At 41.6% G+C, this 27,948-nt stretch overlaps 2 protein-coding genes across 4 annotated transcripts in view; one reads left to right on the forward strand and one right to left on the reverse strand.

Moving 5' to 3' along the window:
• Nucleotides 1-6,703: 6,703 nt before the first annotated feature.
• hacd4 (3-hydroxyacyl-CoA dehydratase 4) lies at nucleotides 6,704-12,345 on the forward strand. Of its 3 annotated transcripts, none has more exons than XM_053415987.1 (7): nucleotides 6,704-7,093; nucleotides 8,136-8,242; nucleotides 8,827-8,954; nucleotides 9,049-9,158; nucleotides 9,849-9,955; nucleotides 10,354-10,458; nucleotides 11,185-12,345. In XM_053415987.1, the coding sequence occupies exons 2-7, from the start codon at nucleotides 8,230-8,232 to the stop codon at nucleotides 11,265-11,267; spliced, it is 546 nt and encodes a 181-aa protein (XP_053271962.1). In that variant the 5' UTR covers nucleotides 6,704-7,093; nucleotides 8,136-8,229; the 3' UTR covers nucleotides 11,268-12,345. The 3 variants fall into 3 exon arrangements, with proteins under 3 accessions (XP_053271962.1, XP_053271961.1, XP_053271960.1); XM_053415986.1 differs by having other exon boundaries at nucleotides 6,704-7,089; XM_053415985.1 differs by having other exon boundaries at nucleotides 6,712-7,085.
• The window catches only part of focad (focadhesin), a 38,913-nt gene continuing 21,984 nt past the window's right edge, over nucleotides 11,020-27,948 (reverse strand). Inside the window, exons 16-44 of the mRNA XM_053415981.1 lie at nucleotides 27,254-27,388; nucleotides 26,820-26,870; nucleotides 26,360-26,443; nucleotides 25,770-25,908; nucleotides 25,037-25,225; nucleotides 23,515-23,636; nucleotides 23,331-23,423; nucleotides 22,505-22,593; nucleotides 21,315-21,356; nucleotides 20,788-20,896; nucleotides 20,076-20,192; nucleotides 19,548-19,786; nucleotides 19,357-19,446; nucleotides 18,736-18,883; nucleotides 18,415-18,534; nucleotides 17,693-17,815; nucleotides 17,157-17,234; nucleotides 16,755-16,826; nucleotides 16,519-16,621; nucleotides 16,221-16,301; nucleotides 15,959-16,087; nucleotides 15,746-15,861; nucleotides 14,749-15,009; nucleotides 14,457-14,546; nucleotides 14,017-14,194; nucleotides 13,621-13,718; nucleotides 12,916-13,167; nucleotides 12,633-12,708; nucleotides 11,020-11,751 (exon numbers count right to left, since the gene is read on the reverse strand). Of these exons, the coding sequence (XP_053271956.1) occupies nucleotides 11,678-11,751; nucleotides 12,633-12,708; nucleotides 12,916-13,167; nucleotides 13,621-13,718; nucleotides 14,017-14,194; nucleotides 14,457-14,546; nucleotides 14,749-15,009; nucleotides 15,746-15,861; nucleotides 15,959-16,087; nucleotides 16,221-16,301; nucleotides 16,519-16,621; nucleotides 16,755-16,826; nucleotides 17,157-17,234; nucleotides 17,693-17,815; nucleotides 18,415-18,534; nucleotides 18,736-18,883; nucleotides 19,357-19,446; nucleotides 19,548-19,786; nucleotides 20,076-20,192; nucleotides 20,788-20,896; nucleotides 21,315-21,356; nucleotides 22,505-22,593; nucleotides 23,331-23,423; nucleotides 23,515-23,636; nucleotides 25,037-25,225; nucleotides 25,770-25,908; nucleotides 26,360-26,443; nucleotides 26,820-26,870; nucleotides 27,254-27,388 (3,498 nt within the window). The 3' untranslated portion in view covers nucleotides 11,020-11,677. The remainder of the gene's footprint in view (nucleotides 11,752-12,632; nucleotides 12,709-12,915; nucleotides 13,168-13,620; nucleotides 13,719-14,016; nucleotides 14,195-14,456; nucleotides 14,547-14,748; nucleotides 15,010-15,745; nucleotides 15,862-15,958; nucleotides 16,088-16,220; nucleotides 16,302-16,518; nucleotides 16,622-16,754; nucleotides 16,827-17,156; nucleotides 17,235-17,692; nucleotides 17,816-18,414; nucleotides 18,535-18,735; nucleotides 18,884-19,356; nucleotides 19,447-19,547; nucleotides 19,787-20,075; nucleotides 20,193-20,787; nucleotides 20,897-21,314; nucleotides 21,357-22,504; nucleotides 22,594-23,330; nucleotides 23,424-23,514; nucleotides 23,637-25,036; nucleotides 25,226-25,769; nucleotides 25,909-26,359; nucleotides 26,444-26,819; nucleotides 26,871-27,253; nucleotides 27,389-27,948) is intronic.

Below are 27,948 nucleotides of genomic sequence, written 5' to 3' on the forward strand. Positions count from 1 at the left end.
CGCCGCACATCATTGTGCGGTGATGATGATATGATCCGCAGGATGATGAGCACCGCATGATGATGTGCGGTGATTATGTGCAGCGCAGGATGATGTGCGGCGCAGGATGATGTGTGTGGCAGGATGATATGCGCCATAGGATGATGTGCACTGCACGATGATGTGCGCTGCAGGATGATGTGCGCCGCAGGATGAAGTGCGCCGCAGGATGATATGCGCTGCATGATGATGTGCGGTGATGATGTGCACTGCAGGATGATGTGCGCCGCAAGATGATGTGTGCAGCAGGATGATGTGCGCCGTACTGTTAAGTGGGGCGGCATTGCTAGCTTACGTCCAACCCTCCTCCTTTATCTGGGCTTGGGACCAGCAAAATGAGCCAAAAGAGACACTCTGGCAGAGCAAGTTTTGTTTTTCATAAGTTTTGTTTTTTTTCATGGTGCTGAAAGGGTTCAGTTTCGCCACGTTCCACACTAGAGGTCTGGAAATGTCTTGATTCTTAGATGCATCACGATGTGGACTCTGCATCGATGAAGAGACTGAACTCAATGACTCATGAGGTGCTGCCATTTGCCAGCACCTCGGCACACAAAACACACTGAGGAATTAACTCAGTCGTGCCAGTGACGGTGAAACCAAACTGCAAATAGCTCTCCTCATATTTGCAAAGGTTTGGCTTCTTCGCAACTGGCGTATCGGTTGCCTGACTTTTACGAGTCAGAAACTTGTCCATGGTTGTGTTTGTTTGCTGATACAAGTCGCTAAGTTGGCAACACTGTGTGTGTGTCTCTGAGAGAGTGAGCGGAGCGGGGGGCGGAGCCCCGGCGTCTGTCTGTGTGTGTGCTGTCCGTGACACACACAACACAGTTCAGGAAGCCACTGCAGAGGGGCGGCTCTTCAGAGCCGCGGGTTGCAGACCACTGTCTACGGCGAAAGAGCGATTTGTTTACTGCTCCGCCGTTAAAGAGATGCGGACGTTAAAACATTGGGCGCGCCACACAGTTTGATAATCACTGCTCTATACAGTGGATCCCCCCCTTGTCCGTTCCATTTGGGAGACCCAGAGGTGAACTGTCCCCCGCGCCCCCTCCCCTTCCCCTATTTTTTAATCAGCATCCAAATATGGTTACATTATGTACACTTTTTTCTTTTTTTAACAGACTTGCCCTTTAATTTGCATTAAAAATACATGATAATTGACATGAGCAGATACGCCATGAAGATTTAAAAAATAAAAAAATAAAAAAAAAAGTTGTATTTGTAGTAATTTTAGGCCGTTTCAGCCAACCATGCTGTTTTACCGTATAGCCACAAGTAGACGTGCAAAAAAAACAAACGGTGGCGGCTGGCTTCCTAGATGACGGCTCACTTTACTGCAGTTTTCTCACACAGCATCAAGCAGGGGCGCTGCAGTTGCAGGGGCGCCAATTTGCCAATTCCACACACGGTGATATGATAGATAATAGAAAACCGCTTCGCGCCGCCCCCAACGTGACATGAGATGCCCGGTTCGCCCGTGCCCAAAACCGCCACTGCCTTCAGCCACAGAATGATCAGGTATCACAGGTCGTACCTTATAGCTCTGCCCCCAATAGTCTACATGAACCTTTTTACAGTTCTATTTGTGTAATTTCAATTTCATATGTGTTAAATACTGTTACACTGTAAATATTCTGTTTACATTGTATATATCATTTTATATTTGTATATTTCCTTGTGTTTTGATTGTATCTTTACTTATTAATTACGTGTACTGATGCTTCTATTTGTACTGTCCCTTTTGCTGTAGTAATAGAGTAAATCTCATCATAGTGGGACTAATAAATGACCTTATCTTATAACAAGGGTCCTGTGTCAAAATGAATGTGCGCTAATTCAAATTACCACACAGAAAAACCAAGGTGCAGAAATAAATGATGTGCCTTTTGCACAAAAAGGGGGAATAAACGGGGGGTTTCCTGGGGCCCAGCAGAATGAGAACCTCACTTGCAGGTCCAAACTTTGACCTGGGCTCAGTTACTGTAAGCCCAGCCGCACAAACAGGATATATTTAGCACACTATTTTAGTGAGATGGCCTGGTGTCTGCAGGTCTTGAGGAGATACAGTTACTTGTGGAGTCCACATTAAAACAGCAGGCGGTCAATCATGTCGGGCCATTCGTCAAAATGGATTAAGAAGGGCGACATAGCTGGTTGACGAGAAGAGCACACTGCTAAACACGCTGCTCCCCTCGATAACATCACCCTCTGTAACTAGTGCAGTCTGAAACTATATCTCCATAGCAGCAGCAGCAAAAATAAATAGATTCATATTATAAACACTAAACTATATGTGTAATATTACTGTGTTGAGCCCTGAGAAGTCATGAAATAGCCTGTAAAAGCCAAGTGTGTCTCCTCACGCAGCGAGACGTCTCCTTCAGCTGCTAATAGAGACTCATCCGGACACTTTCACTCATTCTTCTTCACCAGTCCGGATTAAAGCTCTGGTTTTACACCTGCTGATCAGTTTACTCAGCCTGAGAAAACTGTTATAACTTCCTCGTGTGGAAGGCATCCACATTTTAGACGAAAACTGAAAATATGCGTTACAGCCTGGGTCTATTACCAGACACATTATCAGGTTGCACCATGGGATTTGCAGTATGGGGAGTGCCCCAACTTGATGGAGGTGTGATATTAAATCACCGGAGGACCCATTTAACACCGGTGTCAGTGCCAATGTGAGGGTGTGAGGAATAAGATGAAGCTTTCCCTCATCACTGGTGTCACTGGTTCATTTCAGCTCATGTTAGCTGTCACCATCAACACGCTGATGTGGGGATGGAAATGTGAAATAACACAAATTAATGTAATTATACTGAATAATTCCCGAACACCAAACTAACATAAGTGTTGGTCACGCTATTATCAGGTTCAAATACCGATAATAACACAGGTAAAAAAATGCTAATCTAAAGATAGGGAACTTAGCTAATATCCGACCTGCATCAGCATGTTAGCTTTGCCATTGTAAGCATTTTAGCATGCTAATGTTAGCATTTAGCTCAATTTCTGTGGCAAAGTAATTCCCGACAGTTCTATACACTTTCTTTAAAATACAACATGAAATTTAAAGTTTGCTCGACTTTGGAATAATGTTTTTTTCCTAATTCAAAGGTTCAGTGTGCAGAATTTAGCGACGTCTAGTGGTGAAGTTGCATGTTGCAGCTGAATACCCCTCACCTCACTCTCCCCTCACAAACATGACAGAGAACCTGTGGTACCCTTCATTTGCCATTAAAACTCAAAAGGTGTTTAGTTTGTTCAGTTTGAACTACGGTAAAAAACATGGCGGCCTGCTTAGAGAGGACCCAGTCCTGACGTAAATTTAAAGTATTTAAATATAAAGGGATCATTCTAGAGTAAAGAAAACAACAACTAATACAAATAGATGAAAGACACAAGTGGAAACATCACTAGGATTATTTTATATTCAATTTCTGCTGATAGAACCTTTAACCTCAAAGTCACAATTTGGGGTTTGCATCTCGTGTTCTTCACCAGCAGCTGGAATTAGCTTACTTGCTTAGTGTAGCATCAACATGTCAAGTATGAACAATTATAAAACAATGTGTGGTTGTGTGTGGGAGGATGAGACAAACGTTCAATTCCCAAGTCACAAAGTTGACTGAGGTAGCTTCGCAACAGAATATGAATGTGTGTGTGTGTTTGTGTGTGTGTGCGTGTGTGTGCGTGTGTGTGTGTGTTACAAATTTACGATGGCTTAGACTAGAATTCCATCACGCAGCTTTTTAAGACACTGACTCTGCAGTCTTGCTTGAAAGGTCATACTCATCACACTCTCTAGTGCAGGGTTCTTGAGTGCAGCCAAGCATATGATACAGAAAATCATCTGTAATTTCAGGAAGCATATGACAGTGCTCACAACTAGCCTTGGCCTGGAGAACTGAGAAGCAGGCTAATCTGTTTCCCATCTGTCTCTGGCATTTAATCAGCAACAAGAGAGGGGGCAGATGATAATAGGTTACATCCTTTCGATTCCATCTTTTAAACTGGAGACTCAGGCCTGTTCGGATTGGCTGTTTGTCGGCTTGGTCATCATAGCTACAAGGCCTAAATTCATTGTCACTTTAAAGAGAGAGTTCTCCCAAAAGTGAAAATTCCCCGATTATTTACTCACCACTTTCCCGATGGAGGGGTGGGTGAAGTGTTTGAGTCAACAGGGGTAAACAGTGTTGTAGCTGAATCCAATACAATTGTAGTATATGGAGACTACTTCTTTAAATGTAAAAAAAAGAAGAAGCTTTAAATGCCTCCATACTGCTCCTGTGGTTTCATCCAAGTGTCCATAAGCCGGCGTTGCTAGATGTACGATCATTTTGTTTTTGTACGATAATCTTGTCTTCTCTATGATGTACGATCAATAACGCATGATGTATGATAATAATCATATTTTGTGTTACTTATTATTATCAGTTGTAAATAGTTCAACTGGATGGTAAAATATGGATCCCATCAGTGTTTACATATCTCTTCTCACAAGACGTCTTTCCAGCAAATGATGCATGTTGTGATGATGAAAGTGGCCGTGATATTTCAAAATAAGAGCTGTGTGTCTTGAGAAGGATATTTTCCGTACACTGAACCCCTTCGGAATCTCGACACAGCTTCAAACGTCGGTATTGAGCGTCCCACACCATACTCTGGTCGTATACGATCATTTCTCTCAAATTACGATCGTTTGAAGATTCTGGCACGATACTTCAACTTTTCGCATCTGGCAATGCTGCCGTACGCCCCGATATTGAAATCCGATTTCGAAACAGCAGAATTTACGGCAAGTTTTTAGCCTAAATGTCGGCTGTGATCATCTGCAGGCGGATAACAGAGGACATTTAGGCAAAAATGTCTGAGTCAAATTTGATTGTCAGGGCTTACGGAAACTTGGATGATCAGAGGAGTAGCATTTTTGTAGGAGGAAAACTTATGGACACTTTCATCTTATCTTCTAAGATTTTATATTTGTATTATTTTAACTGAAGAGTCACCCTCACTGTTAACCTCAGCAGTTATGTAACAGCCCTCCTCTCTGACCTGGCCTCCACTGTCCCTGCCCTTTGACCCTTGTCACTTTTGTCACAATGAGGCCTATCGTGACACTGAATGCACACGTTAATGCATATGCTGGGCTTCAGACTGGAGTTCTAATGTTACAGTATGTTTTCTGCTGCCGTGAGCAGACCTGAAGGACACTGAAGCATCTGATTTGAAAAAACTCTTCAATAAAATATTTTTTTGTGATGTAGTATTCATTCTCATTAATATATTTGATTCTGTGGAGTTTGTATCACATAAAAACATTTGTAGACATATATTTTAATTAACCCTGATCTCTGCATGATGAATTACAACTTTCCACCACTAGAGGACACTGCATACTATTACTACTCCTGTAACTGTGAAGAGAGAACACAGATAGGTTTTTATCCATAGAACCTCCCAATGAACTGATAAATAAATATATACACTTGATGATGTGATATATCAAGTCAACACGGGACAACACTAGTGTGCAGTAATTTGTGTGATTACAAACATAAACATTACAAACATATTTAATTTCCCTCCAGGGATCCATAAAGTGATCAATAAGGTAATCTATCTATCCATGGATCTACACATTATGTTACATGTTGATTTTTTTTAATCTATTTGTTCCACACATAGGACAAAACACATCTGGATATGTTTACATATTCATATCTGTTTCAGTTGATAGTTGATTCACGTCTGTCTCAACTCAATCATATCACCTGTCTACTCAGGTCAGAACACATTACTCACACAACCATCTTTATCCATCACATAACTTCTATATCAAAAAACTTAAAATGTTCTCCTATGCAACCTACTTATTAAGCTCTGAATTGTGAATGATAAATAAATATGAATTGAATGATAGATCAAATATTATTTGTGAAAACAGAAGTGTTTTCATGGGATTGATGAAATGATAACAGAATAGAGATTATTATGTAATATTATTTAATCCTCTGAGGAACACCTTACACAATCCACATTCCATTGTGATGGTCTCTAGTAAACACATAAGTAACAATTGAATTTAGTTATCAACCCTCAAGCAATACTTTGCAGAACAGTAACACATAGTATGATGTAATTGAAAGTTTTATCAGAGCATGTTTTACTCAAAACAAGGAACAGATACTGGCACCGATCCTAGTCACTACACCCCCACAGTCATGGTGGCTCCATTTACCAGGAAACATAAACAGAACTTGAAACTATCCTCAACACACAGACGTGAAAATGGCTCAAACCAAGCAAGAACTTTTAACACAACGCGACTAATTTAACAACCCATGAGCCTTTGCACCCATGCTGTCCAATCAGAGCGACCTATCGCTACAAAATATAGTAATTATTGTAGAGTCTTTTTTCTGGGATTAACTGTAGTTCATTTTGTCTCTGCACATTTGCATCACTGGTATATTGTCAAGTTTGCAGAATTTTGCATTCCCTTCTTTATGTTCACTTTGATCATAAGTTGGACTTGAATTTTGTGGGTTTTCAGATTTTGAGGGTGTTGTTGGAATTGTACTGAGGGGCACAAAAGGGTATCCCTTGTTCCTGCTGTTAATACGGACCTGGTAGACATGTAATTTGAGTGTGTGTGTGCGTGTTTGGGCAAGTGTGTGTGTCTTCCTCCTCTCTGCTGCCTCTCTCTCCTCCCTCTGACCTATGTACTCTTGGGGGACACACAGCTCATAGTTTTCTCAGAGGGGGCTGTTACATTCTCACATGGAATGTTCACTTCCTAGTTGCCGTAAAGTAAAAACTGTTACAATCGGCCTGAGGAAACGCTGCCAAGCTGAGATATTGCAGCATTTCTTCTGCCTCCAGTTGTGAAGGAGAATGAAGAAAGAGGCAGGTCTGGGTTTGCTGAGGGGAAACTGCTGCACGGAGCCAAAAACTTCACCGGGAAAAATGAATCTCCTCAAACTCAGACAGAAATGAGCTGCTCCTGCTTACCTTTAAAGAAGGGATCTTAAAGGGAGAATGTACGTGAGTATGTAACTTAAATATGTGAGTTTTCAAGAATGGGAGTTCACAGTGGTAGAAGGAATGTTCTGTAGTTCCAGGGCGTGTTGAGATCTGACGAGTTAGTCAGCTTTCCAGTCACTAACAACTAAATCCCTGTAGATAAGCTCACAAGAGAAAAGCACCATGATATGAAAATATCCAGGGTATTGCCTGGGTATTACCAAAAAAATGCATGATGAACTTTAATCTTTGCTGATGTATAGGAGTATGTACCTTAAAATGTATTGTGTTGTAAGAAAGAAATCTCTTCAAATGCTTATTTTTTAGATGTATAAGCCTTCAGACTGATAGTTGTATTCCAGGAACTTTGTACTTTGGAACTTTATTGCCTTATTTCTTTATACAGTATGTACACGTATTTACCTTTTCCTCGAGGAATAAGACATAAACTGTACCTTTCGTGGACAAGGTGGTCCCACAACAACGTTTTTATTGAAATACAAGAAATTAAAAGGTAATTAAAGCTGCACTAATCACTAACAACACTGGATGTAATCTGTTATATGACCAACTCTGCAGTTTGTTTAGCCTCTTTTAGCTCATTTGTTTTGATTTGATGTCTTGCAACGTCACTGCTCTCTGTGAGGCCCACCCCTTTTGATCACCTAATCTTCAGTAACCTAAAATTCTAGGTGGACACCACATTTATAATTGCTGCTTTAGGTAACCAGTGAATGCAGAAATCAAGAATGATGATAAGTACCTTAAATACATGCTTACAGTACTTGGGCCACTGTATTTTTTATGTCATTTAAATTTACTCTGAATAGTTTCAGGTCAATGATCTATGATGACAATTTACTGTTCCAAGTGAATCAGTGTTGTCCAGTAAACAGATCGTTAGAGAGGAAGCTCGATAAACAATGTTTCATTAAAGTCCATTAATGTACATTAATGAAGCCAGTCATAATACAGTGTAATGTCCACATTGCAAAAGACCCAAGTCACAAAAAACAGATGCCAGATGATGAACTAATTTGTGCCTTTTTTGTTTTTTTACCTTTCAGGCTGAGCTTAAGGCTTGTCTACATTTTCTCATATAACCTGTTCCAGTTCTGCGGACACACATGGATACTGGCAAATACCATTGCCAGGTACCTCATGTTTGGCAAAGGTGAGCTTTGTCTCAACAGAACAAGACACGCCGGCTAAACCAGGATCAGTCTTAGGGGGATAGTTTAAACTCACTGATTATCTACACAAAACACTTTTGGAGTTTCAGGGCTAAACGGTGTTGGAGCCTAAGAAAATGGCGACCACTTCTTTAGACGTAAGAAACTACAGAAACAAAACATTAAATGCCTTCATATTGCTCCTGCTGTGTCATCCAAGTGTCCATAAGCCACCGACTCGAGAGAAGTTGCAATAGCTGCAGTAACTAGGTTATCAGCGGACATTTAGGCTAAAGATACGGTGTAAATTACTCTTTAGTGTTGAATTATGGCTTAGGGACACTTAGATGACACCAAAGGATCAGTATGGAGTCATGTTATGTATTATTTTTATGTTTGAAGAAATTTACTTTTGTACAATTGTATTGGATTTGGCTGCAGCACTGTTCAGCCCTGAAACTCCAAAAAGTGTATTGTGGACTCAAACACGTCACCCGCCCCTCCATCAACATAGTGGCGAGTAGAGGGATGGCTCTCATTAAAGGGATTATGCTTGGATGAAAAAACATGTTATTTAACTTTACAGATGCCTCTGCAGACACCTTCTACTCTGTTGGCTTCGTGATGAGTCTGTGCCAGCTGCTCTCCAACCTCGAGCTTTTCCACATCGCCGATGGGATTGAGAAAGCCAGACTCCTTCCTCGTTTTATCTACGTGTGTGATCGCAGCTCATCCATGAGGGCATCTCATTATTAATGGTGTTAAAACATGTATTTGAAAGAGCTGTGCTCCCCGTGTGCCGTTTCAGGTGATGGAGAAGAACCTTCTGCTGATCCTGGTGGTCATGCTGGAGGAGGTCCAGAGTAAACCGGTCGTGTGTTTCCAGGTCGTGTTGTGGAACAGCTTGGACCTCTTGCGGTAGGCGCATCACATCTTGCCTCTGCATTTCACTTCACCCATTCCGTCTGTGCTTGTTATGACAAGTGAACCTTTTATGTCAACTAACACTGTCAAGAATGTAGGCACACCAGCTGCTCTCCCACTGGACTTTTCATTTATTACACATACTTTTTCATTTACAGCAAAGATGCTATAAAATGATGGATGATGTCATGTGGGATGTCCATTTATGAGTAAAAGTAGAGTTCCGGTTAGTGATAATATTTGATAAGTGAATTTTGATCTTACTAAAAATTGTATTGACTAAAGAACATCTTGGGAAATGCCATTATATTTTTCAGGGCCAGCAGAATTTCCTTATAGCTCTGTATTTGTTCTCCACCATCTCCTGGGAAATCTAAATGTAGTGATTAAATGCTCTACAGTGTTTACCAGCTGCTCTCTGCTGCTGCGATACTTACTTTGTTAAAAGTCTGTAAATAAACTGGTTGCACAGGACATGTCGAATATGCAGCTGGAGGAAGAGTTCCAGTGAAATAACAAAGCATTGCCAAGTGTAACGTTTAAACAGTCCTGTCATACATCAAGAGAAAAAATTTAAAATCTGGAGCTTTTTGCATGTTACCTTACTGACAGCGACTGTACAGGATAATACTATGGCCTTTCATGACCTTAGTCAACATTTTGATGTGTGCCGTTTGCTGACAGATACCCACACGAGCTGCTGCGAGTCATGGACAAACGCCCAGTTGCCATGCTGTGGACCCGCTACACCCTCTGGATCCCCCTGTACATCCTGTCAGTCGCCACAGAAGGTGACGTGATTGGTTTCGACGTTTGTTTCCTGAAACATCGATACATTCGCCATCACAAATTCTCGACAACACACGCTTCAGTTCATTCGAAGGCGTCGAGGACTGGTGTTGTGCAAGGACAGTGGTGCGCGTCCAGGAAATGAGTTGGCAAGCGCCTGGGTGATGATAAAATGCCAGGAAGTGTGTGAGGAAAGCTCACTCCAGTTGAGTGTGCGTTTGAGAGAGCACTGCTGTTCACTGCAAACAAACCCAATCTAGTGACACTCAGGACAAACAGATAATCAGCCATCACTGGAACTGTCAGCCAAGTCACGATAGGAGTAGTCGTCATGGGGCCTCAGGACATGACAGAACAGTACAATGTATTTTAAATAACTTCCTTGTTTTACCCTCTTCAGGTGTCACCATATACCAGGCACTGCCGTACATCGAGTCAACGGCACTAAACTCGTACATTCACCAGCCCTTCATCCTGCTGCTGTACCTGCTTGTTCTCACTCTTGGTAAGATATATGATGTGATAATGACCGAACAATGGATTTTAAACACAACCAGACAGGATTTTAAAAGGAGCAACCCTAATTATGATACAAAATATCACAATGGGATTAGTTGTGCAGACAGTAGATACATATTTGTTTTCTGTGGCTATCTAGGGATGGATTCTGTGGGCTCCTTTTTCTGCCAGTGACAAACCTGCTGGGCAACCTGAAATAGCCAAAGGTCTTCTAAATTCTTTGGCCATCTAGTGACATATTTAGATAATGCATAAACATTAACATGTACAGTAAATTGAAATTGGCGTCTAATAAACACCTCGAGACAAAGAGTAAAATAAATAAAATACCCCTAATGCGAATATATAATAAAACATATAAGTTATATTTCGTGATAAAATGTTCCATTATGAACTGCTAATGTCTTCTGCATTTAAACAAAATCCTGTACATCCATTGTTAACCCTTAACGCTTATCCAGTAATTTTGCTGCCTTAACTAAAATAACTACAGGGTGGATGGATAATAATGCAAACCTACCATCTCGCATTAATTAAGTCTAACTAAAACTGTTATTCTTTTTATTTTTAATAAACATAAAGTATACATCCAAGGACAGTTCGGCCTTGGCCATCTATTTATAGCTGATAGATCTGTACCATAGACACAGCATTACATTAAAGACACGGTTTAGTTTTTGCCAAGTTTGTGACAGCAGTGTTGTCTTTTCAGGAGCCTACATATCAGTCTGGCAGCTGCTGAAGGAGAGACAACACCTACTGGACAAATGGAACAATAAGAAGAAAAGGAGATGACGCATCGAAGAACATTGAAGAACTGAAAAGGCTAAAGGACAATTTCAGACTCCCAGAGACTTCTGAAGTTCAGAGGATAACAAGGACTCGAAAAATCAAAGTCTGTTACTTTTTTTTTTAGTTTGATTTGTTGGAAATTGTTCAAAGATGTAGAAACCACCGAATAAAATACGTTCAGTTACCATTTTAATAGAAATGTTTGACAGAGCACATTCCTCTCGACATTGTTCTCACATGAGACTGAAGCCGAGCTCCAGTGGCAGCACAGTTTCTATCCGAGCTCAAAGTGTGGCGCTGCACTGAGCCTCAAAACGTTCAAGGCCGTTGCTGTATCCATTTCCAACAAGCTCAGGTAGGAGAGATGCAGCCTCGGCGTTAGAGCTCCTGTACGATATTGTGGCTCCTCCGGGCTACCAGCCGTACGCTCGGGTCCACACAGTTTTCTTCTCGAACTCAGCGGAGGACTTCAGGGCCAACAGGGCAGCTGAAACCACAACACAAGGACCGCCTGATAAACCACTCTTATAATCAAACAATTACTTTTACTGTCCCTGCTGAGCAATGTGTTTCTAACTCTTTTTGAATATATGATGTAACTTTAACAGGAAGGTGCAGCATGTGATTCACTTTCTCTCTAGATTTTGTACCATAACAAAGCTAAATGTCAGTGTTTCCTCCCCTGTGAAGTTTCACCATTGAGTTTACATTTCTCATCCCAATTAACCACTGTTTATCCTGAAGGCTTAACCAACGTGGTGACTGCATTTGTTTGATGTCAATCGGTTATTGTTAGTTTGAGTCGTCATTAACATGTTTATCTTCAATTAAAACTTGCTTTTATTCATGAATTTGAAGCTTTCTCAGGTTGCAGCCTTCGCCGTCGCTCATGTGTACTTTGAATCGTAAGATACAATGTGAGATTTCGGCAGATGCTGAATAAGACTTTCCAACAGTAGTTAGTCTATTTTCCACATTTTTAATTTTAATTTGATTTGTTTTTATACTTAATATTGGGTTTCTGTTGTTGAAACAGTTCGTCAATGAATTTTTTTCATAAAGTTCTCATTGACAAAATGAACACTTGGGGAGTAAATGCTTTTTGGACTACAGTTGGCCATTCACTGATCAACAGCATCAGGCAGCATTGTAACCTCATGTGTCACACAAATAGACCTGAGACATGCTCATCAACAAACAAAAGACTCCACAGGATGCCGTCATGTACATTTGTCTAATCAATGCAGAACTTAGAGCATCATTGCATGTAAGAAAAGAGTCACATGGAGTCCCTTAAGTCCATTACAAATGAGATCCCCCACGGTGTGCACTGTCTGTGTTTGGGCTGTTAACGTCTGTGTTTCTCACCTTTGGCTGTATTGATGGTTTCAGTCGACAGACTCTGTTCAGGACCTTCTGTGATGCTGAGAAGCCAGTCTATGAACTTTGACACACACAGAAGCAAACAGAAAAGTTACATCCTGCCATTGTCTCATCAAACACAGAAAAACTATCCTAAAACTGAGATAGTACTAATCAACCAATCCGATCAACCAAGACCCTGGGTGCCTCTCCATCCTCCAGCTAGGGCCCTAAACTCCAGGCTGAGAATGTGGACTTGCGTTTTGTCGACTGAAGCGGAAACACTAACCTTTTGTGTCTGGCTGCTCCAAGGCTCTTTGTCCAGAAGCAGGGCCAAGCTGTGGGACACTCCCAGCAGGCACTGTGGCAGGGCGTGGTCAGTGAGCGACTCCTGTCCGTACAGACTATGGTGCAGGGCGCGAGGCTTGGAGCCCAGTTGCCACGGGAACCACTGGGCCCTGATGCCGAGCAGGAGGGGCATGAAGTGGTCCCCCCAGGAAACCACAGCAGCAGCAAAGACCTGGAACAGGAAGTCTGTGGCCTGCGGGAAAGATAAGGGGAATCTATTGAGTGAATTTTACCGTGATGTGTTCATTATCATTTAAAGAATAAGGGTTCCAGTTACATTACCACCGTACACAGTAGTCATTGCTCATGTGTTAGCGAACCATTGAAGATTTACACATGCAGCAGGCACAGACCAATAGTAGCATTCATTCGGTGTTAGTGTCCACTTGATGAATCCAAGTCCAATATTCACTCTTTTTATTTTTAGATCTGTTTTCCTCACAACTGAAAACTACCATGAGACTGAAGCGTGAGGTAAACAGTAAGTTTTCAGGCCATAAAACCAAAACAATGTCACTGAGAGGTGAGCAGACCTTAACTATCAGATACCCATAGTCCCTAACATACAGCACAGTCATCTGTGGCAACAACACGCGTACAGCTCGACACATATACCACAGTTTGTCAGCATGGCTCAGACACCTACCATTCTGCTGTCTCCACATGAGACGGAGGTGACACCATAGGCGACATTTCGGATGTGGCCCATCAACTCCAGGAGCCATTCCATTCGTTTGGAGACGCCTGCGACGAAGAACAAACCATCTAGAAGCAAACTCAAGGACGGATGATAGAACAGAGCAATGCCACACATCTAATATACTGCATGTACGGAAACACTCAAATATCAAATGAGGAGGGTTTCACCGATAAATCAATGACGGAAACCTGTGTGTGGTATTGTGTGCCCCCTAATGTCCTCTATTGTCTCTTTAAAGTATTTCTTTATGACATGTTATATGAGCAGAGAAGTATAATATCAGTTATGGATGTGTTTCCCCTTCTCTCATAGGATGTGAACCCAATTATGTTCGGCCCTGACCTGTGTTGGAGCCGGAGGCCAGGCGACACTGGTAGAACGTTTGCAGGAGGAGCCAGCCGACTCTGCGGCTCGGCCAACCGCGAAGCACGCCGGCAATGATGTCATTGAGACCCAGCAGGGGAACTCTGCCTTGGGAAGTCAGGTAAGCCAAGACGAAGCACGTTTTCTCCATCTGACCCTAAAGAAAGACCAAAAAATAAAGACCGATATGTGATCATGTGATTCTGGTTGACCAATTATGGCAATATAAAAAGTTACATATATGAATCTAAAGTGTTCCCTCTTAAAACAAGGCAAATCGGCCATTGTAAGCTGAGCTCACATGGCTTTTAAAGAGAATAGGAGAATTGACCAAAGTCTAACCAAGCAACCTTTTTCCATTTAAGTGGATTTGGACACAAAAATGCATTTGGTTCATGAGCACCCCCATCATACTGTACCTCTGTGACTTTGGCTATTCGATCAATTTCTGTATCGGACATCTCAGACAGACATTTGGCCACTCCCATGTACAAGTCCACTTCATCATCCTAAAACATAGGAATTTGCCATTACAAAAATGAAATGCATTGCAAAAAAGAGAGAGATCCTTGTTAGGGCCTGGTACAATCACAGCAAATAACTGGAATTTCAGTTTAAATGTAGGGTAGGTATGTTTATCCTATTTAGTGGAAGTTGATGAGTGAGCACTGGAAGCAGTTGAAGTGTGTGGACTGTTGTGTTGTGTCATACCTGGATTTCATTGGGCAGGAGGCTGAAGATCTTCTCGGTGGTGGAGCAGAGGATTGCCCAGCAGTTACTGGGGGGGTTCGGGAGGGCCATGGCCTTGGCGAGACCCTGCAGGAGAGAGCGGCACAGCGACAGACGCTGGGGTCGAAGGTCCTCCTGAAACTGCTGCAGGCCCAGACTCTCCACGAAGATCTGGAGCTTGTCCTCGGCGACGTGCTTCATCCACATGCCCAGGGTCTCAAAGAGGTGAGCCCGGGTCTGATGCTGCAGAAGAAGAATAGGGTGTAAAGCTCAAAGCCAAAAGCAACTCTGGTATCAGAATGTTGGATTCTTTTAATTTTTGTAGGCTAAGAATCAAAAACTGTCAAGAATTGAATAAGGGAATCAAATGTTTGGTCAGGTTTGTTATCTTGTATTGCAAATTATTTCCTGTTTTAGGACAAAATGTAAGATAGAAGGAGATCTGCACAAAAGTTATTGGCATAGAAACTCATATCAGCTAACTAATGAATATACTTAGCTTTTGGTTGATGCATGTTATTCCCTGAAGATGATACAAGCCTGAATCTGAAATTTCAGTCGAGACTCTCTTGTAAACTGATTATTTTTATTTCAAATTGCTGCTTTCAGACCTGCACTGAACTCCATATATTCTCCTTATACGATTCGGAGGGCCTGTATGTGAGAGCACAGCAGGAGGCTTCTCTGCGAACAACTGGGTGTTTGTAATGATGTTTCTAACACGTGGGTCACGCAAAACAAAAACGAGTCAAAAAGGATACAAATGAAACATGATGAAAAAGAGGAGTCACACATATAAGATGCAGACAAAGTCATCAACTTGGAAATAGGTTTTAGTTCTAAGATCCGACATCTGTATCTCCAGCTGCATTCTTCATATGTGAAAGACAAACTTTGTGTGGATATTTTCCAGAGTTAATGTCTATAAACAGCTTTTAAGGTATGGATATACTCAATGGTAGATACTTGAAGAACTTACACTGAGACTGTGCACAAGCGGCGGTGACAGCCAGGAGCCCAGAAAGAGAGATGCACTCTGGGAAGACTGAGCTTGACACGCTGCCAGTACCACACACTGATGCTGTACATCCTCTCCTGTTGAAACACAACTCATTTCAACACGGTGCTTTGACTCTGCACAAATAGGATTACGGTTAGGCTAACCCTAGCCCAAATCAGTGAGAACTCTTACCGAAGCTGAGCCTCATCAGAGGAGACAGCACAGCGCTCCAGTTAATGGGGGGGTACTGGAAACTGGCTCCAACCGATGCCAGCGAGGTCAGAGCCGTCTTCACCAGAGCCAGAGGAGAGAACTCTGGACCTGGAAACAGAAAGATAGGGAGCTTCAGACAGTTAAAACATAAATTGCTTTGAATTACAGAGACACTGTTAACTATCCATGTATATTTTGCTGAGATGAAACTTAAAGAAGGGATATGATAAAGTTTACAAACCTTTCTTTCCAGCCTCTGAGACAAAGTCAATGATGGATCTGATGACGCTTTTCTCTGGGAGGTAACTGAAGTCCTGTGGGACTGAGAGAAAGAAAAAAAGAAGAGTAAGACTAATCACAGAAACAGCAACTTTTTGTTTCTGAGGATACACAGTAACTGGGCTTGAGGTATTCTACACATCATGTGACTTTTCAACAAGAAAGGTCTGAAAAAAAGAACATCAGAAAATAACATGAGATGATTAAAGTGCCGATTACAGCGGCTGAGATTCTGTTCATGTCGTGAACGCTGCACCGACCTGCTGTGTGACTGTGGCTGGTGGACATGTGGGCCAAATGCAAGTGACCCACCAGACAGGCGCTGTTGGACTGTAAACCGATGGCGCCTGAGAACGTGAGGATCTGTGAGACAAGATGGATGACAGGCAGACCAAAGGAAAACTGTATAAAACAAATGTAGGCAGAGGGTGGATTGAACATCGTGGATCGTGATGGTGAATCATGGCGCCAGCATCAGCATACATGTGTGATATACCTGTGTGATGGCTCGAATGACCTCATTGAGTCGGCTCTGCTGCTGGGAGGAAAGCTCCAACTCACTTTTTAACTGTAAGACAAGACAAAGGTTGAGGATAAACTGAAAAAAGTCATGGCCTCAATCACTGAAACACTCAAACACACAAATTAATCAAATCAGATTATTCATTTTTTATTTCTCCATGCACTCTAAGCACATCATACATATATTGTGTGTTACTTTCACTCAGTAGACCACGGTACAGTCACATGTCAAAGTGTCTTTGTGAAAAAAGCCTGCAAGCGGTGATATCAAATACAAGTGAGTAACATCGACTTATCAACAGAACTCTTATCGTTTTGCTCTCATCAACCATACAATTGATGTTTTTTTTTTGGGGGGGGGGGGAGGGGTTCTTACCTGAATGAGGTAACTCTCAGATCCCACTAAAGCCACCAGGCCGTTCACAGCAGCCAGTCGCTGCATAGTAGGACAACCCTGAAACACAAGGACTCAGGTGAAATCTTTTTGTCAGTCGCTGTAAATTATTTTCTTGCACCAGAAGAAGATTGAATCTAAGGTAAACACATTAACAGTGACGGCTTTACGTTTACCAACTCCTGACAAAATCTTTCCGACAGTGGAAACGTTTGGGACATGCACACGGACTCAAAATGATCCCTCTAGCTGTGCATGGCTCTCTAATGTGTCCGCCCCGGGCTTGGTGGCGCTGCCCAGGGTCCCTGGGTCAGCTCCCCGGCTCCGTCTGCTCTTCCTAGGCCAATAGAGCTGTGCATGGCTCCCTGGGTGTTTGCCCCGGGCCCGGACCTCCCATCCTCCCACACCCCTGGTCAGACGGCTCAGTACCACCCCCGCCTCATTTTCGCCAAAGAAAAACCCTGCTGGTGTTGTATAAATATTGAATGCAGGTATAATCAGGAAAGAAACTGTTGTACCTCAGCCAGTAAGATCTTGATCCAAGCAGCCAGGAGTCGAGGGTGAATGTCCACTGCTTTACCGTGACCGGACAGCGACAGGCCGTGGACCACCAGCCCTAGAGCCAGAGAAAACCCTGGGGTCTGGACACAGAGTTTTTATTTTAATGTCAGTGATACAGTGAATGCTATAGCAGGCCGTTACAGAAGATCAGCATCTAAGAATCAGGTGACCCTTGAGTCCTAAAGAATGTTTGTCCCAAATATAATGAAGTTCCCTTTCGGCATTTCTGTTATATTGCGTTACAAACAACGTGAAGTCACTGGACCTTTGGACCTTGGACCACGAAAATCAAATCAGTTTATCTATGCGTCGGAGAAAATGTTTGAAGACGTTTACTCAAGCTGATCCTAAGATATCACATTCAAGAAAAACATAAACGTACTTTGGGAGGCGACCATGACCTTGACCTTTGACTACTAAAAATTAAAAGAGATAATCCTTTAGTCCAAATGCATATTTGTGCCAAATGTGTCCCGTAAGGCTTTCTTGGGATATTGCATTCACGACAAGAATGAACTGAGAACTTTCGCCGAAGAGGAGGCATTAAATCGACAAGAAGAATCTTCAATCCACAACAGACTAACTCTGGAATACTACGGTAAGTACATACGACTATACGTGTGTTCATGAATACATGGATTTTTGTGTTTACTAATCCCTCACGACACCACACACTGACCTGCTGGCTCTCCTCCGTCAGGGTGCGCACAGTGTTCATGACCTCCTCAGCCTTGGCAGCATCTATGAGGCCTCCACTGAAGGCCGAGACGCCCACACACGCCACTGCATACGCCAAGACCTGCAACAACAGCTCATATTCAATACTTTTCCACAACTGCAACTCATTTTAGTAAAAAAATATGATTCAGTTTTGTTGCTGAACAGATGAAGCCTTGGCCTGTATGGTTTTTGTCCACTGTAGTGAGTGCAAAATATTTTGATTTTGTTACATTATGCTTTATTCAAGCAAAATAAAGCTTGTTGTGTGCGACTGTTGCACCTCCTGCAGCATGCGTCCCTGCCCACTGCTGTCCTGCAGGTCTGAGAGCAGTTTGTCCAGAGTTTGGGTGACATGGACGTGTTGTTCCTTCTGTCCACTGCTGCAGAGAGCTGCCAGCACCAGGCCTAGACCCAACATGCAGCCGGTACTGATGAGAAGGAATGAAGAAGAAGACGAAGAAGAAGAAGAATGGGTCATGAACCTAAATATGAGCTGTCAAATCTTCTTTATTAAAATTGTGGCAAAATATTTAGCCTTGCTCAATATATACTTTTACTTTCAATTACTCAATGGCTTTTAATTCAATATAAAAAGTGTGTTCCAAAAATGTATATACAGACGAACATTTTAGAATATCATAGCAATTCTACAGAGACTGTCCACTTCCTATTCATGCTGTTGTACCAAATCTGCTACAAGAGCGGTGGCAAGGTAGTTCACAATTAATTGAACTAAATGACCAAAATAATCATTTACACTAGATTCTAGAAAAAAGGCCACATTATATTTTAATTCAGGCAAATATAGCATTGATTCAATATCTGAACTGAAAAAAAATCGAATGACCCTTTGTTCTTCCAACAAATACTTGTACATCACGTCTAAAGACAAAGCACTGACTTGTATTCCAGGTCGGAGTTGAAGGAGCAGCCTTTTAGAGCATCCAGAGAGCTGAGGAGAAGATCAGTGTCCTTCTGCACAGAGACGTCACTGAATAACACAGACAGATAGACAGACAGGAGAAACCTTCATCAAGCACAGCAGTCAGTTACATTGTGTTTGAATCAGTGCTCTCAGCATTCACTCCCTACCCGAGGCGTTGGTGGTGCAGACTGGTCAGCACCATGCCCAGTGCGAGGCCGGAGTGGAACTGGACGGCCTGCGAGTCGTCAGCAGTGGTCGAGCCCGGCAGGCCGGCCTTCAGAGCGGTCAGCACCTTGACCAGGCCGTCCCTCTGCCACACCACCAGCACGGGAACCAGCAAGGACAACGCCAGGCTGGCACAGGAGCGGGCGATGGCACTCGCTGTGTTCTCACCTGAATAGGAGCGCTGAGGAAGAGGAGGAACTCGAATGTTTGTTAATGGTTCAGTGCTTTACAGGAGTCTACACGACTTACATGTAGTCAGAAAGGAGGAGGCAGAGCTCGGAAATCCGCAACCAGTCACATTCACCTATTCATATAGCGCTTCTGTAGTCAGCACTTTTTCTACGGCAAACCAATTTTTAACTGGAACGTTAAAGTGTAAAGCACATCATAACATAAGTGGTATAGAAATTAGGTTTTATTATTACTATTATTATGAAAATCAAAAGACTCTACAACATCCAGAGACTTACATGCATGAACCATGGGAAAACCTGTCCCCTGGCTCTGTAGCTGCTGCTGATGATGCTTAGCAGCGTCTCCAGCACCATGGACAACCAGCTGGCTGTGGGAACAAACTCTGGTCCAGCCTACAACGACAAGACAGGGAACAACATTTGTCGGGTGCCTTACATCACTGGAACTTCCCAATTGGATGACCCCGTAGACTTACCTGCACAGCCTCCTACTGAAACCATGTTCTTTTGTTTGGTGTGACAGAGACATAATGAACTCATGAAAGTGTCTCATTGCAGAGACACTGCCAAGGCAGATACAGAGAGGAAAATCAAACAGGGCAGTGCCAAGTGATGAATCCTCTTCATGAAAGTTGGGCTTCCATAGGAACTTATCTGAGGGCTAATGTGAACACACACTCAACTTAGGGTTGACAATGAAAATTATAGACTGTATATAAACATGGCAGCTTCCAAAAGTGAAGCCAAACCCTCTTGATCACCCCCTGGTGGCTTGCTGCAGCATAGGTCATAATCCTTAAATTATATTTTTTTGCTAATAATAATAAAAGGCCATTTTAATATGAATTAGATTGTGAAGTGAAATGAAATAATAAATTAACTTCAACAAATTCACCTGTAAACACAGCTCCCCACCTGAGGAAAAGTTCACATTTGGTGGTTTCACAATGACAGAGATACTTTAAATATCAAATTCTGAGTTACTCACCCCGAGGCTGCCGTCGCTGTCAACAGGAAGGTTGCTCTCATACTTGGCGAGGACAGAGGCCAGGCCGCTCAAAGCCAGGATGGAGTTTCCCTGAACCACAGGACTGTCCCTGAAGAACAGACAGCACGTGTCCCACTGTTAGTTACGACAGTCAGTACAGACAGCACACGCATTTGAGGCTCTTCAGACAATTATGCAGCAGGTCTGGCCTAAAGTGACCCGCTTGTAAAATAGCAAACAGCCCAAAACAAATGTGCAAATAGTGCTCTTGGCAAGATGAAGTCTGGACGTGAACCCAATTGGCCAATGAGGTAAATGGTGACTAAATAATATACCAATACTTTGGTGCCATCATTCCACAGGTTATGTGGGCAAGATCTGGGCCACAAGGATTGTGCTATGTGGGAGAAGACCTGTGCCAAGTGCCAACACTTTTCTGCTTTAACTTCACACTGCGCCTCAGGTTATACATTACAGTACCTTTCTTTGGATCTAAAATAGCAGTGATCACAAGCAAGAGAACTCACTTTGTAGCGACTTTGATGACGTCTGTCAGCTGATCTCTGGCCCTGACAGGGACGAAAAAGGAGAAGAGGAACAAGAAAAAGAGAGAAACATTCATTTGACAGTCAGGTACTTATGTATGAAGAGCAGAATGTGTTCAAAGTCGTGCGCACGCACACACACATTTCATCTCAGACAGGTGCATCCATCACTCGGCTGGGCAAGTGCTTTGTTCTTCAAAGATGCCTGACCTACTTTCACAAAAATGAAGGCTAAGGCAAGTAAGTTCAATTGATATAGTAGTATAGTATATTTACATATTTCATATTTTCTACTGATGCTCTGAATCTCAACATAATATATTTTTTTTTAACCTGTACTTTCTATTTCATTGTAAAATTCAAGTTTAAGACCACATAAGTTATTTCCATTCGAAACATTCATAATAAAAAAAGAACGAGATGCCATTCCTTACAGGTGAGTAGTGATCAGAATAACTGTGCCTCAAAAGACATCAAAAGATTTTTAAGCTCTATATTCTGCATTTATTGTATTAATGATAATTCATTGTCTACTTGTTTCTAACAAATTTACAGTTCTGTAATTTTAATTTGAAACAGATGCAGTGTGCCATCCTTTGGATTTTCCGCCTGACTATGTTAGATTATTTTTAATACTTCTATTTTATTTTGTGTTGATTTAGTATAAGTGCCTATTATTTACCTACATATGTACACTTGAAATACATGTAATACACTTATTTGATATTTTACTTTTTATGTATTTACTGTAAAATGTATACTGAGCATCTTGGAGACAACTTTCAAACAGTAAAGATACTAGCAAAGCATAAAATTGTTGCTGCGTGTGATTAGTCAACAGAAATGACTAAACCTTTGCTAGCATTCACAAGAAATCAGTTAAACTAATAATTAATATTTTATTCATTTACAGTGCTAATTAAATGATGTGTCCAAGATGTTATGAAGCCTGTATTACCTATATTTGACCAACACACTATTCTGTTATTACAGCTCAATAACTGAGACACCAGGCTGCTAGTTTAAGGAATAATTGTGGTAGCTATAACATTACATTATGTTAATACATGTTACATTAACAACCTTTCTGAAGTCCCTCTAGCTTTAAACAGTATTTGTGTGTCTGTGCGTAAGCGTGTGTGTAGCAGTTTGTCTGTGTGAGTGTTTCTCACCACAGCCAGGCACAGTGCTGTTTGTACTGCAGCTCCTCTGGATTCTCTTTGCCTTGTTTCTGCTGCATCTCCATGTCAGCACGTCGACCCTGAACACAAACACAATCCAAAACCACAGAAAACAATAGATAACAATACATTTTAATTTTTTTATACATAAAAACAGATTTTTTAAACTCAACACTTCAGGCAAACTTTCGAAAATACAGTATAATAGATCAAAACATGACTGGAAACAAGTAAAACTGAATCTAATTGAATGTTTCTGCTTTGGAGTTATGTGAAATTAAGAGTTTCGGTAAAAATTATGCAAAGAAAAACTGTTGCACAACAGTATGTCATGAAATCATTCAATAGAAATATCACCTCCATTTTCCATGTGCATGGTGTGATAAAAAACAATTTCAAAATATGTTTTCTTCATGGTTGAAGATGCATAACTGCTGCAAAAATCTAAATTAGATAGTGGTCGGTCTAAGAAGCAAAACACAAAACCACAAAATGTGTGGAAAAGTCTGTAGTTCCCACTGTATATGCTCTGTATGGCCTTTGCCAGCCTTCGTTTGGTACAGTGTTTGAAAAAGCTAAAATGACATTTGAACGGGACTAGTTATTTAAATAATCCACATTCTGGGTCTGTTTAAATGATCATTTCACGATTTGAAGGGAACAACTTTACTGGATCTTCAATTGTGGAGCCAGTTCTTATAATACTCATTTTCCAGTCGCCTATTTAATACACCTCTAATTAACAGTGCCTGGAGAACGTTTCCTCTCCAGTCAGTTCTTATATGCAATCAGTCTGTCAGTTGGCAGAAGCACAAACCTGCAAGACAGCATGGAACGCTCGGCTCATGAAACCCCTCCAGGCCTGGGGTAACAGGAGGGATCTGTGCCACTCAGACGGCTGGATGTTCACCTACACACCAAAATGAGGTAGAATGAACTTTGAGTTGTCATTTTTTGGAGGTGTGGGAGGCAGAGAAAGGAAAGGTTCCTGCTGCGTGTACCTCGTGGATGAGGGCTGTCAGGGTCTGCTGGAAGCTGCGGCAGCGGCTGATAAGGAAGCGATCGATGGGTTTGCCGGTGCGGTCCGTCTGCACAGGCAGCTCATAACTGAGCAGCAGTCCAGCTGTAACACACACACACACACATACACATACACACCCACACACACAGAATCAGGGTGGGCTACACCATAGTTGCAAACTACAATTTCAAGTTAAACTCTGCTGCGCCATCAAGTGAAGTGAACACATTAACTGTCTAGTATTTTTTTTGTGTAAAAAAATATACACAAATTTATGGACACATTTTAATTTCGGTACATGCAAAATGCAAAACACAAAATGAAGTGGAATAAAGGATTGGCTGTCAAAGTGGCTGTGGTTATGAGGTAATGGCCGAGGAGGCAGAGTGGGTCGTCCAATAACCATAAGGTCGGCTGTTTGATCCCTGTCTCCCCCATTCCACGGGCCTTGGCCTAGATACTGAACCCCAAAGTGCCCCTGACAGCTGTGTGATTGATGTACCATAAAGAAAGTGCTGCATATAGATGCACCATATGAATGTGTGTGTGTGAATGGCAAAAAACATTGTAGTCATCAAGACTAGAAAATATCTATACAAATACAACTCATTCACATAAACACAGACATCTGCCATTAATATTGTGCTTGATGCGTAAACAAAACATCAATTCATCAAATGTGGAATCTGTGCAACCAATGTGCAATATACCAACACTGATGCAATGCAGATACTGGCGGATAATCAATGATACTGTATGTACTATTTAAGATGAAAACTAAATGTCAATGCTCTCTGGTGGACAAACTAGACAGTGGCACTGCTGGTTCTAAAAGATCAGCAGTTGTTCAAAAGGTTGTTTCAGTAACAATACTTGTTACTTATCAGCCAACGTGTGTGGTCTATGACCGATAGAGATAAATGTTTCATTAAATAGAATAATAACATCAGCTGGACATCAGATTCCTGTCAAATACACATGAGGTTAAAAAAAAAATTGAACTTGGTGTCACAAAATATATCTCCATCCAGGCAAGAAACCAAATAAGACTATGAATACTTGCTGGGCCAGTAGATGGCAATAAAGTTTACATTAACGATTCTTCAAATACCAGAGATTAACATTTTGAACATTCTCACTCAGCTTATTCTCCTTTGATGATAGTCACTTCAAACCAAAACAATGGCAGCTCATATTTTTTTTACCTATGTCTTTGCTTATCGTTATCTATCTGTTTCATCAACTTATCCAAGATCTTTCTGGCACAAGGCCCAATGATATTCACAAAGTAAAAGTGGGCATGTGGAAGGTCAAATCTGCACTTTGGTTGGGAGGCAAATCTCAGATATAGTGACTTAAAAGGCCATTTGCATAAGGACGAGAGTCTCAAACATGAACACATAATCCAACATACACAAAGGAGAATCAACACTGCTACTCATGTCAACTGAAAGATGTAACACATTGGGCTTCACACAGGTAGAGCAGACGGATTGAATCACCTGCTAGTCCAGGCTTCAGCCCAGGCTGCTTGTTTTTCTCGTAGGTCTTCAGCATGAACGCGGGGATCCCAGCCACCGTTTTACCCTGGTCCGAACGCAGGTTCCCCCCCCTCAGGGCAGAGAAGTACACCCCCCGTGGCATCCTGCTCATCTCCTGCTTCACCAGGGATGTCAAGAAGAACTCAAAGGCTGAGAAGAAAAAGGGCATCACGATAAATATCTGTATGGAGGAGTTAAACATTTAAGGTAAAACTTTAGTGCCATTCTGCAAAGGTACAGAACAGCAAATATTCACACAATCCCTCCTCTGAAACAATCCCTCACTGGCTTCCCATCATATGCTGCAATTGTGTTTGATGGGGTGCCGGGAATATAAGGAAACACTATGGTACCATCATGGCGCATGATTTTTGTAATAAATCATCCATCAAATTGTATTTGTATAGCCCATATTTACAAAACATTGTCTCATAGGGCCAAAAGCTGTGCAAACTCCTCTGTCCTTAACCTTCAGCATGAATCAGGGAAAACTACCACAAAAAAACTATTAACAAGGGAAACCTCAGAGAACCACATGTGAGGGATCCCTCTTCCAGGAGAGACAGAAGTGCATTAGATGCAAAATAACAATACAACAATATTAACAACAATGATTAGAAGAAACAGTTTTAACATAATGGAAAAGTGCGTCCATGTATGAAGAATCCTTGAGCACAGTTTCAGTGTTGTTCACCTGGGAGAACAGACACAGGAGTGAGAGCCATCAGTTTCACATAAGACGATCCTGGGATGGACAGATCCTTCTCCTCCTCCTCTTTCTCCTCCCCTTTGTCCTCCTCCTCTTTTTCAGGGAGCTTTGTAGCTGGCCTGGCCTTCACATGAGACAGAGGAGCAGCACACACAGCAAGACTATGTCAAACAAGCATAAAATGGGATTACAACTGTGACACATTTTACCAACTACATGGGGGAAAACTACATTTACCATGAATCTGCTGATAATTTACTCAAATCACTTATCTTTAACTTAGTTAAGCCGGTGTTCTGAAGCCAAACAAATTCACGTTAACATTATTGACTGTTAAAATTCAATTTCTTTCTACGATTTCAATTTCTGTCTTTCAGGATGGACATTTTGACAATTTTGCCTTTTGTACAAGGCACTATAATGTATAATATGATAATCATGGTACACATAAATTGCCATATAATACTTTGCATTTAATTCTAGGACAGTAAAACAGGAGATCCATATGTGCAGAAATATAATTTACAGGCGAATCTTGATTATTAGACTCAAAAGATTGAAGCAGTGGTTCTTACTGCCTCAGGGAGGAGAGTTATTGTGTGAGCCGCTTCAGGAAATTCTGCCAAAGCCTTGTAGCCACAGCTGGCCACCTCTGGATCCTGTCACAAACAAACACACACACACAGACAGAGTGGGTATGTCTCCTTGAGCAACAGGATTTAAATGATCATGTCATCTGACCCAGTGTTAATATAAAAACAGTGATTAGTGCAGCTTTAAGAAAGTCTTTGCCTTTGCCAAAACTATGGAAATGTTTACTTTTGCCATTTTGTCAGATTTTTTTCAATTTCGTTTCTAGCATCAGCATTTTTGTAACCTATCAAAATAAGAGACACAATATGTGGAGTTAAAGTTGTCAATTTCTTTTTGCAAAATTGCACTAATCATGGGAAAATGTTCTACCTCAGAACACTTCCTCTATCTCACACACACAGACACGAAGACACACACAGACGATATCTTCAGTACACAGACCTTGCTCACAGCATAATTCCACAGAAAGCTGACCACCTCCACTTTCAGTTTCTGAGAAAAAAAACAGATAAAAAAAGAGTGTTTAAGTCAACTGTAACTTTCTTAATTTTATCTTCTAATCGTGGATCACAGAAAAGTCTGATATCCAACTATAAACATTTTCTCGACAGCCAGTTAACCAATGGTCAGGGTGTAACTGGAATAGCAGTGTCAAGTAGAGTGTTTTAGATGAAACATTTCTTGAGAAAACTGTAGACGTCTCTTTTTTATATGTCAATGAACGTCAAGAAAAAGACAGAACTACATTCATTATGGATTACCGCCATGTTGAAGCCCACACTTACAAAAATACACAAATGCACAAACAAAAGCTCTGAACTTGCATTCAAGAATTATTAGAAAAATATAAACTTTTAACGTAATAGATCAGATACCTCATACTCTTCTGATTTAACAGTGAGCTGGGGAACCAGAGCCAGAAGCTCAGCTACAGCTTTGACCATCAGTGGACGGGATTCACAGCTGAGCTCTGGCCCGAGACGCCTCCATGTTGAGATGATGTCCACGACCTGGAAAATAAACCTAGTTAAACTCTGTTGAATGCAGCTAATAATGATATGTACTAGTCAAATCTCAACTAAGGTTAGACCAGCTTGTCTAACCCTAACCCTAACCCTAACAGTGTATGGAGTTTGAAAACACAGAACTAACTTAAAGTAGGATAAAAGGAAGAAATTGTCCTGCACAGGTGCAACACAACTAACAGGACACACACACACACACACACACACAGTCTGGAGAACCATCCTATGGAAGCTGAATGGACAAATACAAATCACGTAAGACGAAGCAGCTTTTAGTTTCCCCACCTGTGGAACAATTTTTCTTAATACATGCAGAAACTGTCTGCTCACATCAACCAGGGCTTTAAAATGTATTCTTTGTGTCTTACCCATTAATTACAAATCATAATCTCTAGATATTTATTATCTTGTTATTACTTTTGCTTTTATTGTCTTTTAAGTACAAGTTTAATGCCTTTTTAATGTCCTATATTTCTGTAAAGCACTCTGAATTGCCTTTTGTTTTAAATGGTGCTATACAAACACAATGTGTGTGTTGTGTGTGT

Source organism: Pleuronectes platessa, chromosome 23 (genome assembly GCF_947347685.1).
Source record: "Pleuronectes platessa chromosome 23, fPlePla1.1, whole genome shotgun sequence".
Taxonomy (NCBI): domain Eukaryota; kingdom Metazoa; phylum Chordata; class Actinopteri; order Pleuronectiformes; family Pleuronectidae; genus Pleuronectes; species Pleuronectes platessa.

Bases quoted from the DNA above. Each gene is read 5' to 3' on its own strand.
- hacd4 (XM_053415985.1), top strand. The intron at 8,243-8,826 runs GTGAGCTTTGTC...TTAACTTTACAG, and splicing joins GTACCTCATGTTTGGCAAAG to ATGCCTCTGCAGACACCTTC. The intron at 9,159-9,848 runs GTAGGCGCATCA...GTTTGCTGACAG, and splicing joins AACAGCTTGGACCTCTTGCG to ATACCCACACGAGCTGCTGC.